This window comes from Sminthopsis crassicaudata, chromosome 2 (genome assembly GCF_048593235.1).
Source record: "Sminthopsis crassicaudata isolate SCR6 chromosome 2, ASM4859323v1, whole genome shotgun sequence".
Lineage (NCBI taxonomy): Eukaryota > Metazoa > Chordata > Mammalia > Dasyuromorphia > Dasyuridae > Sminthopsis > Sminthopsis crassicaudata.
In genome coordinates this window covers 321,979,380-321,990,657 of record NC_133618.1, presented here as the reverse complement: position 1 = coordinate 321,990,657, position 11,278 = coordinate 321,979,380, and the positions used below count along the sequence as shown (strand labels likewise).

Below are 11,278 nucleotides of genomic sequence, written 5' to 3'. Positions count from 1 at the left end.
AGAGAGGCGCTTTCTCAGCAAATCTCCCTGAGAGAGGAACGGACCTCAGCTCCAACTAAGTCTCCACTATTATTAAAAATAAAAATCATTAGACCATACCTACAACATCTACTTTGTATGTAACCCACGCCGGTCAAAGAACTGTAGAGTGGGGTAGCCTTTTTCTTTTTATACTTTTTATTCTCTCACTTTTTTTTTGCTTTTTTTTTTTTGTTTGCTTTTTTTTTTTTTTTTTTTTTTTTTTTTTGTTTGGTTGATTTTTGTGTATTGGGTTTTTTTGAGGGGAGGTTTTGCTCGACTTTTTATGAGAAGGTGAAGAACGCAAGATTTCTAACTTACTGCTCTTGATTTCTTTTAGGACAGCTGTTTATTGGAATTTGAGAGAAATTTTTCGTCATTTTTTCCCCCAACCTTCAATGAGGCTGTAAGGTAAGTGCCTCAATCTGTTGGTATAGCTGCCCGTACATCGTTCTTTTCTTGAGAGACCGCAATTTAAGTGTGTATCATATATGTATGTAAGCATTTATATAGATATGTTGCTGTGTGTAGGATAGAGTGGCTATTCAAGGTTTAATACACTTAAGTAGAATGCGCCGCCTTGGGTGCTGTACAGTGATCCCCGATCCTCGAATGGCTAGCTGCGTTAGTTCTCTGAAATAGTTGAGTGTGTGGAAAAATGGAGCTGGGAAGCTAGTTTTAAAAATATATATTTTTTTAATCGTTGAGAACTACTTATCAAATTGATTGGTGTTTAAAAAATTAAACCCAATGATATTTTCGGAGTCAAATGAAAAAGGGGGAGGGTGGCAGGACGAGTTCTATGAGCCAGATCCATGGTCACCTCGGACTTTTTAGATTCTTCATTGCCCTGAAAACCAGAATTCTTTCCTCCTCCCTAATGAACATGAAAAGAGACCAAAGCAGATAAATGAGGAGGCGGGGAAAGCATTTACCACCCCCATCTCTCTCTTTCTCTCTTTGTCTTTCTTCTTTCTCTTCTCTTGTTTTATTTTCTCTTCTCTTCCTTTCTCTTCCCTTCCCTCTTCTCCACTCCTCTTCTTTTTTCTTCTTTTTGTTTGTGAATATCCACCAAAGACGCAAAGTGATCCACGGCATTTTAATTTGTCATGGAGATTGGATTCTTCCTTCCTCCCTCCCCCTTTTGGCCTGTTCTTATTGCTCCTAACCCCCCTTTTACGGGTGGGGGGATGATGAGCGGAATTAAATCCTTCACCTCCTAGATATTGACAAACAGATTGCTGCCCAAGACTTTGATCAATAGACTACGTCTAGGAAAGTAATTTTGCAAACAAGAATTTGACTAGAGACAGCTAGGGGCTATAACAAAGACAAGGAAAAGCTATACACAGGTTGTATATTGCATTGGAGTAAATAAAGTGACTAGTTTCCTTTCTCCTCCTGGAAGTCCGTGGTCCGAGATTTGAAGCTGGAGCAAAGTCATATTAGTTTGTTACTGGTTTACTTAGTCCACTCTTAATTTGGGATAGGGGGATTGGGCAGCCACAGTGCAGAAAAGGATACAGTCTCGCCGGTGTTGCATACTCCAAATCACTGGATTCCGAAAATTTTGTGCCCCTGAACCCATGGGAATCCATTACTCAATCAGCCTAAAGTAATGCTTACAGTCTAGTTCTGGGAAATAATCGAACACTTATGTAAACTCTGGACAGTATTTTTAAGGTGAAGTGGCCTAAAAAAACTTTCTGGCAATCATATTCACATCAATATGCTTATGTGCTTTTTAAAATTAATAAATTATATTATATATCATTAAGTTTTTTTTTTTAATCTGTTCTTCCTGTCACAATGATGTTGATATAGCTATTATTTTATAAATAATTAGATGAAGGGGTGAACCAGGCCTGGGGAGGCAGGGCAGGAGGGAAGGATAGTCAGCTTTCTTAAAAAAAAAAATCATTTTAAGTTTTGGGGTTATTTTTTAAAAGAAGTGGTTTAAAAGAGGTGGAGAAAATCCATCCTATAGGTTTTTGATTTAATTTTTTTTCCAAGTGTTACTTCAAACTCTAACAACTTTAAGAGAATCCAAAAGTTTTGCTTTATATCTTCAGGAAAGAAAAGAAGGAGGAAGAAAAGAAGGAAGGAAGGAAGGAAGGAAGGAAGGAAGGAAGGAAGGAAGGAAGGAAGGAAGGAAGGAAGGAAGGAAGGAAGGAAGGAAGGAAGGAAGGAAAAGAAAGAGAAACTCCTCCCAATTCTTTCCCTTGCCCCCCAAGAAACCAAAAGGAAAGTCTTGCTCGAATTATTATTTTATTCTCTCCCAAATAGTAACTAATAAAGTATAAATACCAAATTTACTTTTTTTCCCCCTCTGTCAACAGAGGAAAGGTTAGTTGATTCCCCAAGGCCTGAAACTTTGCCTGCAGTTAAAATGAGAGAGGCAAAGAAGCGGGTTTGTCTGCTTTTTCTTTCTCCTTCTAACAAACAGCATGCTAGTCTATATAGGTTTTGTTTCATTTCCATCATGCAGAAAATTAATCAGCACAAACGATCAGCCGAGCTGGGGATGGCGTCCTGTAATTAGGGAACGTGTGCCCCTCGGATTATCTCGTTAGTTTATCAAGAAAACATTTATTATAATTAATTCTTGGACGGGATAATTATTATTGAGCGAGGACAGAGCAACTGTTAGATAGGGTCCTTGGAAAGGAAAAGGGGGAGGGGGCGACAGATTGCGCGAATTGGCCGTGGGATATAAGGCTGTCATTCGGCCAGGACCAGGGTCAGTTCAGCAAGTTCGCTCCACCGGCTGCGCTGCTGGGCAGGTAGGACACAAAGCGAACTTTATCATGCTTTACAAGAGGAAAACTAGGGTCTTTTATTTAACCATTCAATGAGCGGGTTTTCTCCTTGAGTATAATATTTATATAAAAGATATCACGCAAGTCATATTGGAACTTATATTTCTTAAAAGATATTTTCATTCCTTTATCGACTCTCCTTAAAGGGGAAGGGAAAACAGCATCTTTCAGGGAAGAATCTTAAATTCGTTGATTTTTAAGTTAGATCTTGGAGAAGAAGCTCAGAAATACTGCTTTTTGAGGGAAAACTGTACTTTAGGGTGACTATTGATACCTATCTGTAGCTTTTCTTTTTGTTTTTTAAGCAGAGAGGCAGTGGATCTGAGAGAAGTTTAGTTCTGAGAATATTAAACACAAGAAATTAAGATTTTGTAGGTTAACTAAAAACCCTAAATCTTTTTATTGTAGTGTTATTATTCCCATTCATTTTGAAGAAGGGATATATTATGTTAATGCAACACACATATGGTATTTTAGTCATATCTGTAAGTGTAGTCACAAACTACTTTCCTTCTTAACACTTCATAGTTCTTATGCTAGTTATATGTTAATATTTTATGTGTATATCTAAGCTCTCTGAGAACTTTAAAAAATAAGATTACTATTTTAAATTTAAAAAAAAATTTGTAAATGTTTAAGCAAATTTCAAGAAATTCTGTTAAAAGAAAAGTAAATTCATTCCCTTCTTAATGAAATAGATCAAAAAGGAAAAAAAATTGTCAGAAAATGGAGTTTTTGTTGCTCAACTTTATCTTACTTTTGGGAATAATGTTTCTCTTTTTCTTCTGCCAAGGATAAAATGGAATTGCTATATCACTGAGCCAAAAAAAAAGTCATTTAGCATTATTTTTGCTATTAATTTAAACAAATGAAATCTGCGATTTTCCAAACTTTTTAAACATTTCTTGGTGAGATTATGCTCCCATGATGCCCTGGACAAATTAGGATTGGTCATTTGGGCACTTCTAAAAGTGAGAAAAGAGTTATCTTAAGCTTGTGTCCGCCATTTTGAAGAAATCTCTTGCTTCACCAAAGTTGTAAAGTAATTTAGAGATCCTTACAGGATGGGTGGCAAAAATCCACATAATACATGCCAGAGCCTGAAGCTGTCACTATGGGTTAATGTCCATCTTTGGAAACTTGCACCAGGATGGAAAAGGTGGAGAAAGTAAAATAGCTGTTCCTCCTTTTCCTTCTTTCCTTTCCTTCTCTTTCCTTGTCTCCTTATCCTCAGAAAAATTTTGGAGACTTTCAGTGTGGAGAGTCATTCTTTTGGTTTGTCAACTTTGGATCACTTTCTATTCTTTATTTAAAAAAAAAATAAAAGAAAATACTAAATAAGTTTGGGGGAGGGGGAGAACATCGCCAAATGAATCAGGAAATTGTTCAGGCTTATTTCAGAGCCCAATGTATTAATCTTGCATTTTGCAAAATGTAGCCTTCAAATTTCAAATTCATCATAGAAGCTGGACAACATTGATGGTACAAAACAATACTATAGGCATAATATTCCTAAAAATGAGTGAAATCTAAATTTTCCAAGATATGCTTTTTTATCCTAATAAGACCGCCGCACTTCCTTAGCGAGTACGGAGTCTGCCAATCTGCAGGAAATTTTGCAGAAAGTTTAGTTATTTGCTGACTTTTGATTAGAAGTTAAATATTTGTTTGTTTAGCTTTAGCTCTGTAGACACATATAATCAAGACTCACAGAAAACCTAATAAATCTAGCTTACCTCAAATCTAATTACCAAGTGTACCAATTAGGTGAAAATGATTACTGGAAATGACTTAAGATGTGGAATGATAGTGGTAGGGGACTTTTCTCAAGTTTGTCGATTAGCAAGTTGGTATTTCAGATCCTAAACACACCAACATTTTAGGTTCACAGCAGCAGAAAGCCATAAAAAGCTAGGATAATTAAAATCTCAACCAGTAGAAAGGCAACTGGCCAGGAGAGATAGTTTTCTTGAATTGTTTCTTTGTTTCTCACCACTGGGCTTTGTTATCAGCATTATTTATTTAACCAAGAAGATCTTTGTCTCTGCAAATGGCCCCAATCAAGTTTTGTTTGAGACAATTAGCAAGAGCCAACCAAGAAGTCCTATGCAAATGTAGGGATAGGAATGCAATGTGTGCATTTGAAGGCCTGGGGTTTTGTCCTTGGGTAAGGCAGATTGTAATTACTTTCTAGGGTGTAACTTTTTTTTTAGTTGAGAGTGGGGGTGGGGAAGACATGTTTATCCACATCTCCTCTGGTCCCCAAGGAAGCTTGGGGGCCTGGGAGTCCTTTAAGAGCCAAAGGATCCTTTAACCTCTGAACCTCACGCCAGCTTGTCATTGGAGATAAAAGATCTACACTAAACATCTCAGTTAACCAGGATTTTTAAAAATTATTACTACTTATCTTTGTTTTCATCTTTAGAAACACCAGGTTTAAGCCTAGCCAGCAGAGACCCTGAATCCAACAGCTCCCGAGGAATCGAGACCTTACTGCCAGGTCTCCATTTTGGCCAACTTTTCTCCTCCAAACTTTAGCATGATGTCTTATCTTAAGCAACCACCTTATGCAGTAAATGGGCTGAGTCTTACTACCTCTGGAATGGACTTGCTTCACCCCTCCGTAGGCTATCCCGGTAAGAATGACTGTATTTCTCTTTCCTCCTTACCTCCAATCAGTACAAAACTCACATGGGAACTGTCTTCTGAGATATCCCCAATCTTTGGGTTTGTTTCTCTTCATGAAAATGATGAAGCAAACTATTTCTGAACTTTCCACTGAATGACTGGGCACCTTTTTCAGTCCCTCTGTTCCTTCTCAACTTTCTCCTCTCTCTACCTTGGGATGACCTTCTCTCTACCAGGGAGAGAGGGAAATGAGACAAAAGGAGGGAGAAGGATGATTTGCAGTAATTGAAATTCATCTGTTTCATTTTGTTGGACTGCATTACCCAAACAATTAAAGCCAGTATTAAAATTTTAAGTTAGGGATGCTTGAGTCTATGTCACATTTCCTCCAAGTACACTGACTTCTGAAACTCAGTAACAATAGCCCCCTTCTCCCCTTTTTTTGCTCTCCTTCCTTGGTTCTTCTTTATATGGCTTCCCTGTTTTACATATTTTTTTCTACCTCCCTCTCAGCTTTCTCATCCATTCTATATAATAGTAACACATTTGTATCAACAACCCCTAGCTAAGATGTGGATTTTTATGCAGGCCTATTTATCCAAAATTGTAAAAGGATGTATTGATTTTTCCCTCTTTGGATTCAACTTTTAATTAAAAATACAAGTAAAACTCTCAATCTTTTGAAGCTTATATCATTAACACCCATTTGGGAAGGGGAGATCTTAGGAAGTTTCAGGTAGGTGATTTTGTGAATAGACAGGAACTGGAAGCCAGATATTTTTTGAAGTCCAGGGGATCTTGACCTGGGAACAGGAGCTGCCTATCTTTACTCTTTATGTTGACCTGAATTATTATTATTATCCCCCCTCTGATATGTACAGCCAAGAGACCATCCTGATTTTCCTGAGTTTGGGTTCTCTGAGAGTAAATCTGCAGGGCATAGGCAGCCTCTTCTTATAAGGCAAAAGCTCGGCATGTATACTGCTGGTTAATGGGATCTGTAACTGGGAGGAAAGGGGAGGGAGCTAGAACAATGGGGACTGGCAGGCTCTGAGGAGTGGCAGTGGCACCAGGAGTCTCTCTAATGAGGTTGTTGCCAATGGGGAGGAAAGGAAGGGGGCTGCTGGTTTCAGCAGAATGTTGGCTAGAGAGGGGTGTTTGGTTAAAAGGGTGATTGGGGGAACATTCTCCCCTCCCCCCACTATATTTGGGAGGCTGCTATACTCCCCTAAAAGCTGTTATGAACTTCTTGTCCTGTAGCCACCCCCAGAAAACAGAGGCGGGAGAGGACCACCTTTACCCGAGCTCAACTGGATGTGTTGGAGGCACTGTTTGCCAAGACTCGATATCCAGATATTTTCATGCGGGAGGAAGTAGCACTGAAGATCAACCTTCCTGAGTCTAGAGTGCAGGTAGGGAAAGTGCTGTTGCCATCTGTTATCTTAAATCTACTGTGTGTAACCTGAAGACATTCTCTGTCATTTTCCTAACTTTCATCCAATATTCCACAACTTTTGTTCAGATATCCCTTGAGGCACAAGATAATATCAATACTTTGATCCAGTGGCCCTTCCCACAAGGAGAGAGGGGGAGATAGGCTTCTGTATCCATTCTCTGACATAGAAAACATTTCCAATCCCCTTTTCTTCCATCTTCCATTTCTTTCAGTCTTCTTCTCCTCATTCACAAGTTCACCTTTCCCAAGTCCCTGAAGTACAATGACTGAAGCAAGATGGGTGAGAGAATGAAAGCAAAGACCCAGAGGATTTCATGTTTCTTTGGGATACAGATCTGGGGTTGGGAGAACTTAGAATCCTTGCTGGCTAGTAAAGCTTGCATACATATTCACTGACATTCTTCTTTATTTGAAGAGCTATAGAAATATTAATTGTTATTATTCTTGTTGTTAAATGGATCTAATTGTGTACAATGAGAAGCAGTGGTGGGTTGACCTAAAGTAAAAAAATGAGGATGTAAGGAAATACTACCCTTTCCACATATGGACTGTGTGACCCTGTTCAGGTCCCTTAATTTATGAGTGTACTGGGTAATTTTCAAAGGCTATAAGTTCTAGAAGTGGTGGCAAACTATACTAATTTGTAGAAGCTCCCTCTCCTATAGAATTCCCTCTATCAATGAAATCATAGATCCATTTCCTGTCCCAGTCCCCCTTCCTTATCTTATTGCACAACTCTGACCTCTTACCTTTCTGCCTATTTTGAAATCTTCAGAAAATAAGAAATCTACTCACTCTATAGAGTGAGCTGACTGAGAGCTTGTTTTCACCTTTCTGTGATTTACACAGAATTAGCTAGGGCTCTCTAAACTGCAGAATATATGGATTGACGTGCCTAAGGGTGACTACAGAAAGCATCTTAAAAACACTAACACTTCCTTTTCTTCAGCTCTATTCTGATTTCACAAAGCTAGGTTTAACAATTTAAGAGGTTTCTAGACACCCAATACTAGTCAGTTTAGGTAAGAAGCAAACTCCAAATACTCCTCTTTCTCAGTAGAGGCTTAGTGTCTAGGAGGGGGGTAAAAACCTCCACAAATCTGGAATTCCCCTTCAACCAGGGCAAGTCTTGCTGAAGGATTAAACCTATGACTGTGATTCCAAATCAAAGAAAGAAAGAAGAGAAAATGCAGTCTCCTCTTAAAATTTAATTAAGGAGGAGGTTGTATATGAAACTTTGACCCTTCTGAAATTGCTATCAAGAGAAATTAATGGATAGGAATGGGTTTTTCTACCCACTGCCTTTAGAAATGAACTTTAGGGCACCATTAAAGTTAAAATAGTTTGTACTGCCCTTAGGAATATTTCCTCCTGTGAGATTTTAGGGATGTTCAATTCAGCCACTTACAAAGGAGAAAATTAACTAGATTCTGTGTCATTTCAAAATATGACATAGTGATAATTTCTTATCATCCTTACTCACCAAAAAAGCTCATCAAATGACAGTGCAAGTACCACCTTGAAATACCCATACTTTTTTTTGAGCAGTAAAAGCAGCTCAGGTTTCACAAATTTAAATCCAAAAAGCTGAAATCTTGACTTGGCCCTTTTGAAAATTATGTTGGGTCTGCCCATTCAAGTCTTCACTGCTCCCTCATTTCATTGGAGAGTCATGGTCACCTCTGACTAACATTGTAGACACTTTTCCTAAAGAAGAAAGAGGCAATTGTTCTGAGTCCCTATCTGTTGGAGGCATTAGCAAAAGAGTAAAGTGAGAGGCCCACTTTGCACTAGATGAACTTCCACCTCTATAATTCTGTGACTCTAAATATTAGATGGCAGACCCCCTGAGAACAGGACCCATTCTTTATATCTTCTTCAGGACCTAACTTTATCGTAGAGACTAAATAAATATTTAAACTGAATTGTGAAAGATGGTTATTAACCACATAGGAATACACAATGCTGCTGTTTGGTATTTATTCCAATAGGCTCTGAAATAAAATATGGACTATGTATTAAGGATTAAGGACAATCTCCAGCCACATGATTTTTGTAGCTCTCTTAAAAGTCTCAGCCACATCCAAGTGCCCCATTCTGGAAGTAGAAATGAGTTCTAGTACATAGGGACAAAAGAAGTCTCTATAGATGGACTAATATACAAGCTAATGAGTTTTTTCCGATGTGTGAATAATTAGAGTAGTATTCAAATCCCACTTATTCTCTAGTCTTGACATCTAGAGGCTGGCAAAAAGGGCTTGTTTTCTGACCTTATTTGTAGGTAGGTTTTGACCTAAGTAACCTCATCCTTTTAGTGGAGTTTATCATGGAAAATTTTTGAAAAGAGTTCTTTCCCCTATGTTTCTCTTTTTTCCCCTGCTTCTCAAGGTATGGTTTAAAAATCGAAGAGCCAAGTGCCGCCAACAACAACAGCAACAACAGAATGGTGGTCAAAACAAAGTTCGACCTGCCAAAAAGAAGAGCTCTCCAGTCAGAGAAGTGAGCTCAGAGAGTGGAACCAGTGGCCAGTTCACACCCCCCTCTAGCACCTCAGTCCCAGCCATTTCCAGCAGCAGTGCCCCTGTGTCCATCTGGAGTCCAGCTTCCATCTCCCCTCTGTCAGATCCCCTTTCCACCTCCTCTTCCTGCATGCAGAGATCCTATCCCATGACCTACACCCAGGCCTCAGGTTATAGTCAAGGATATGCTGGCTCAACCTCCTATTTTGGGGGTATGGACTGCGGATCTTATTTGACCCCTATGCATCACCAGCTTCCTGGACCAGGGGCCACACTCAGCCCCATGGGCACCAATGCAGTCACCAGCCATCTCAATCAGTCCACAGCTTCTCTCACCACCCAGGGCTATGGAGCTTCAAGCTTGGGTTTTAACTCAACCACTGATTGCTTGGATTATAAGGACCAAACTGCCTCCTGGAAGCTAAACTTCAATGCTGACTGCTTGGATTATAAAGATCAGACATCCTCGTGGAAATTCCAGGTTTTGTGAAGACCTGTAGAGCACACCCTTCCCTTTTTGTTTCTGGTGATTTTTTTTTTTTTTAACATAATGGGCTGAACATTCCAGTTTTAGCCAGGTCTTGGTTGAACAAAGACAGTTAGGCAAGAGTATGTTCAGATTCATCTTCTGATTAAAGCTCTGGGAAGAAATAGGAGAAAAAATGAAGGAAGGGCCTTAAAGGGGCAAATCAACTAGCACCCCAAAGTGGACAAGGCCACTCATTTACATATGACCCATGTAATAGATTTAGCTGTTTATTGGTTTGTAAAAGTATGGGGGACAAACATTCCAGCCATGGTCAACCAAATACAAAACAAAAGCAACCCAAGGAAAGGTGGGGGTAGTGTTTTTCTTCACCAGAGGTTCCTAGTATGTTAGCCAATCTTGGTTAAATCTTAGGAATGGACAGTGTCTCTCTCAAGCTCATTCACGTTTCATGACCAACTGTTAGTTGGCACTGAAAAAACTTTTCAGGGCTGTGTGAATTGTGCGACTGATTGTCCTAGATGCACTACTTTATTTAAAAAAAAATAATAATGTTCATAAGGAGTCAATATGTAGTTTTAAAGAGACAATCAGTGTGTGTCTTATATAAATGGTACATCTGTTGTTTTTAATCTGTGCTAGACTTCAAAACTGTGATCTCCTGTATTGTATGCAACCTTGAACTCCGCCTCTGCAGGGGTTCTTCTGTGATTAAATAGATTATAATTATAAGCAAAATTCAGAGCAACTGAATCTAAAAAGATTGCCTTTGGCCAGAGGTGAACTGCACTGAAACTTTTTACAACAAACTTTCACTGAATGGAAAAATAAAATAAAATGAGAGAGAGCCAGAGAGGAGAGAATCAAGAGTATACTAGCTCATCTGTTAATAACTTACTGGTGGCAAAACTATCAGTAAACAAATACACAAAGACATTGGTCAATTGCTCTGACCCTGATGAATTTAAACTGAGATCATTGTTGTTTATGCTTGCAGATGTTAACTGGAAAAGATATATATTATATATATATATATTATATGCATAAACCTTTTTTTCTTGGATTTGGCAGATATGTATAATTACATTAAAATGGTTCTAGCACAATTTGGGGTCTTCTTCCCTTTAATTTTACACAATGACTTATGGAAGGGAAACCACACCTTGACATAGAACCTCTATTTCCCAAAGTAAATGACTTGAGGCAGAAATAAAACAGCAAATAATTTTACTGTTTTAAATTTGAAATCACTGGTTATATTTCAGTGCCTAACACAGTGCTCTGCACACAGCTGGCCTCCAATAAAGGTTCTTGACTGACTGACTTTTTCATGAGGATTGCCCAAGGAAAT

The 11,278-nt window shown here is 38.7% G+C and overlaps 1 protein-coding gene across 2 annotated transcripts; it reads left to right on the top strand.

Moving 5' to 3' along the window:
* On the top strand, positions 1-11,033 carry OTX2 (orthodenticle homeobox 2). Of its 2 annotated transcripts, none has more exons than XM_074290211.1 (5): positions 1-153; positions 359-429; positions 5,263-5,473; positions 6,726-6,877; positions 9,310-11,033. In XM_074290211.1, exons 3-5 carry the CDS (start codon positions 5,377-5,379, stop codon positions 9,928-9,930), a joined length of 870 nt encoding a protein of 289 aa, XP_074146312.1. In that variant the 5' UTR covers positions 1-153; positions 359-429; positions 5,263-5,376; the 3' UTR covers positions 9,931-11,033. The 2 variants fall into 2 exon arrangements, with proteins under 2 accessions (XP_074146312.1, XP_074146313.1); XM_074290212.1 differs by having other exon boundaries at positions 10-115.
* Positions 11,034-11,278: the final 245 nt, after the last annotated feature.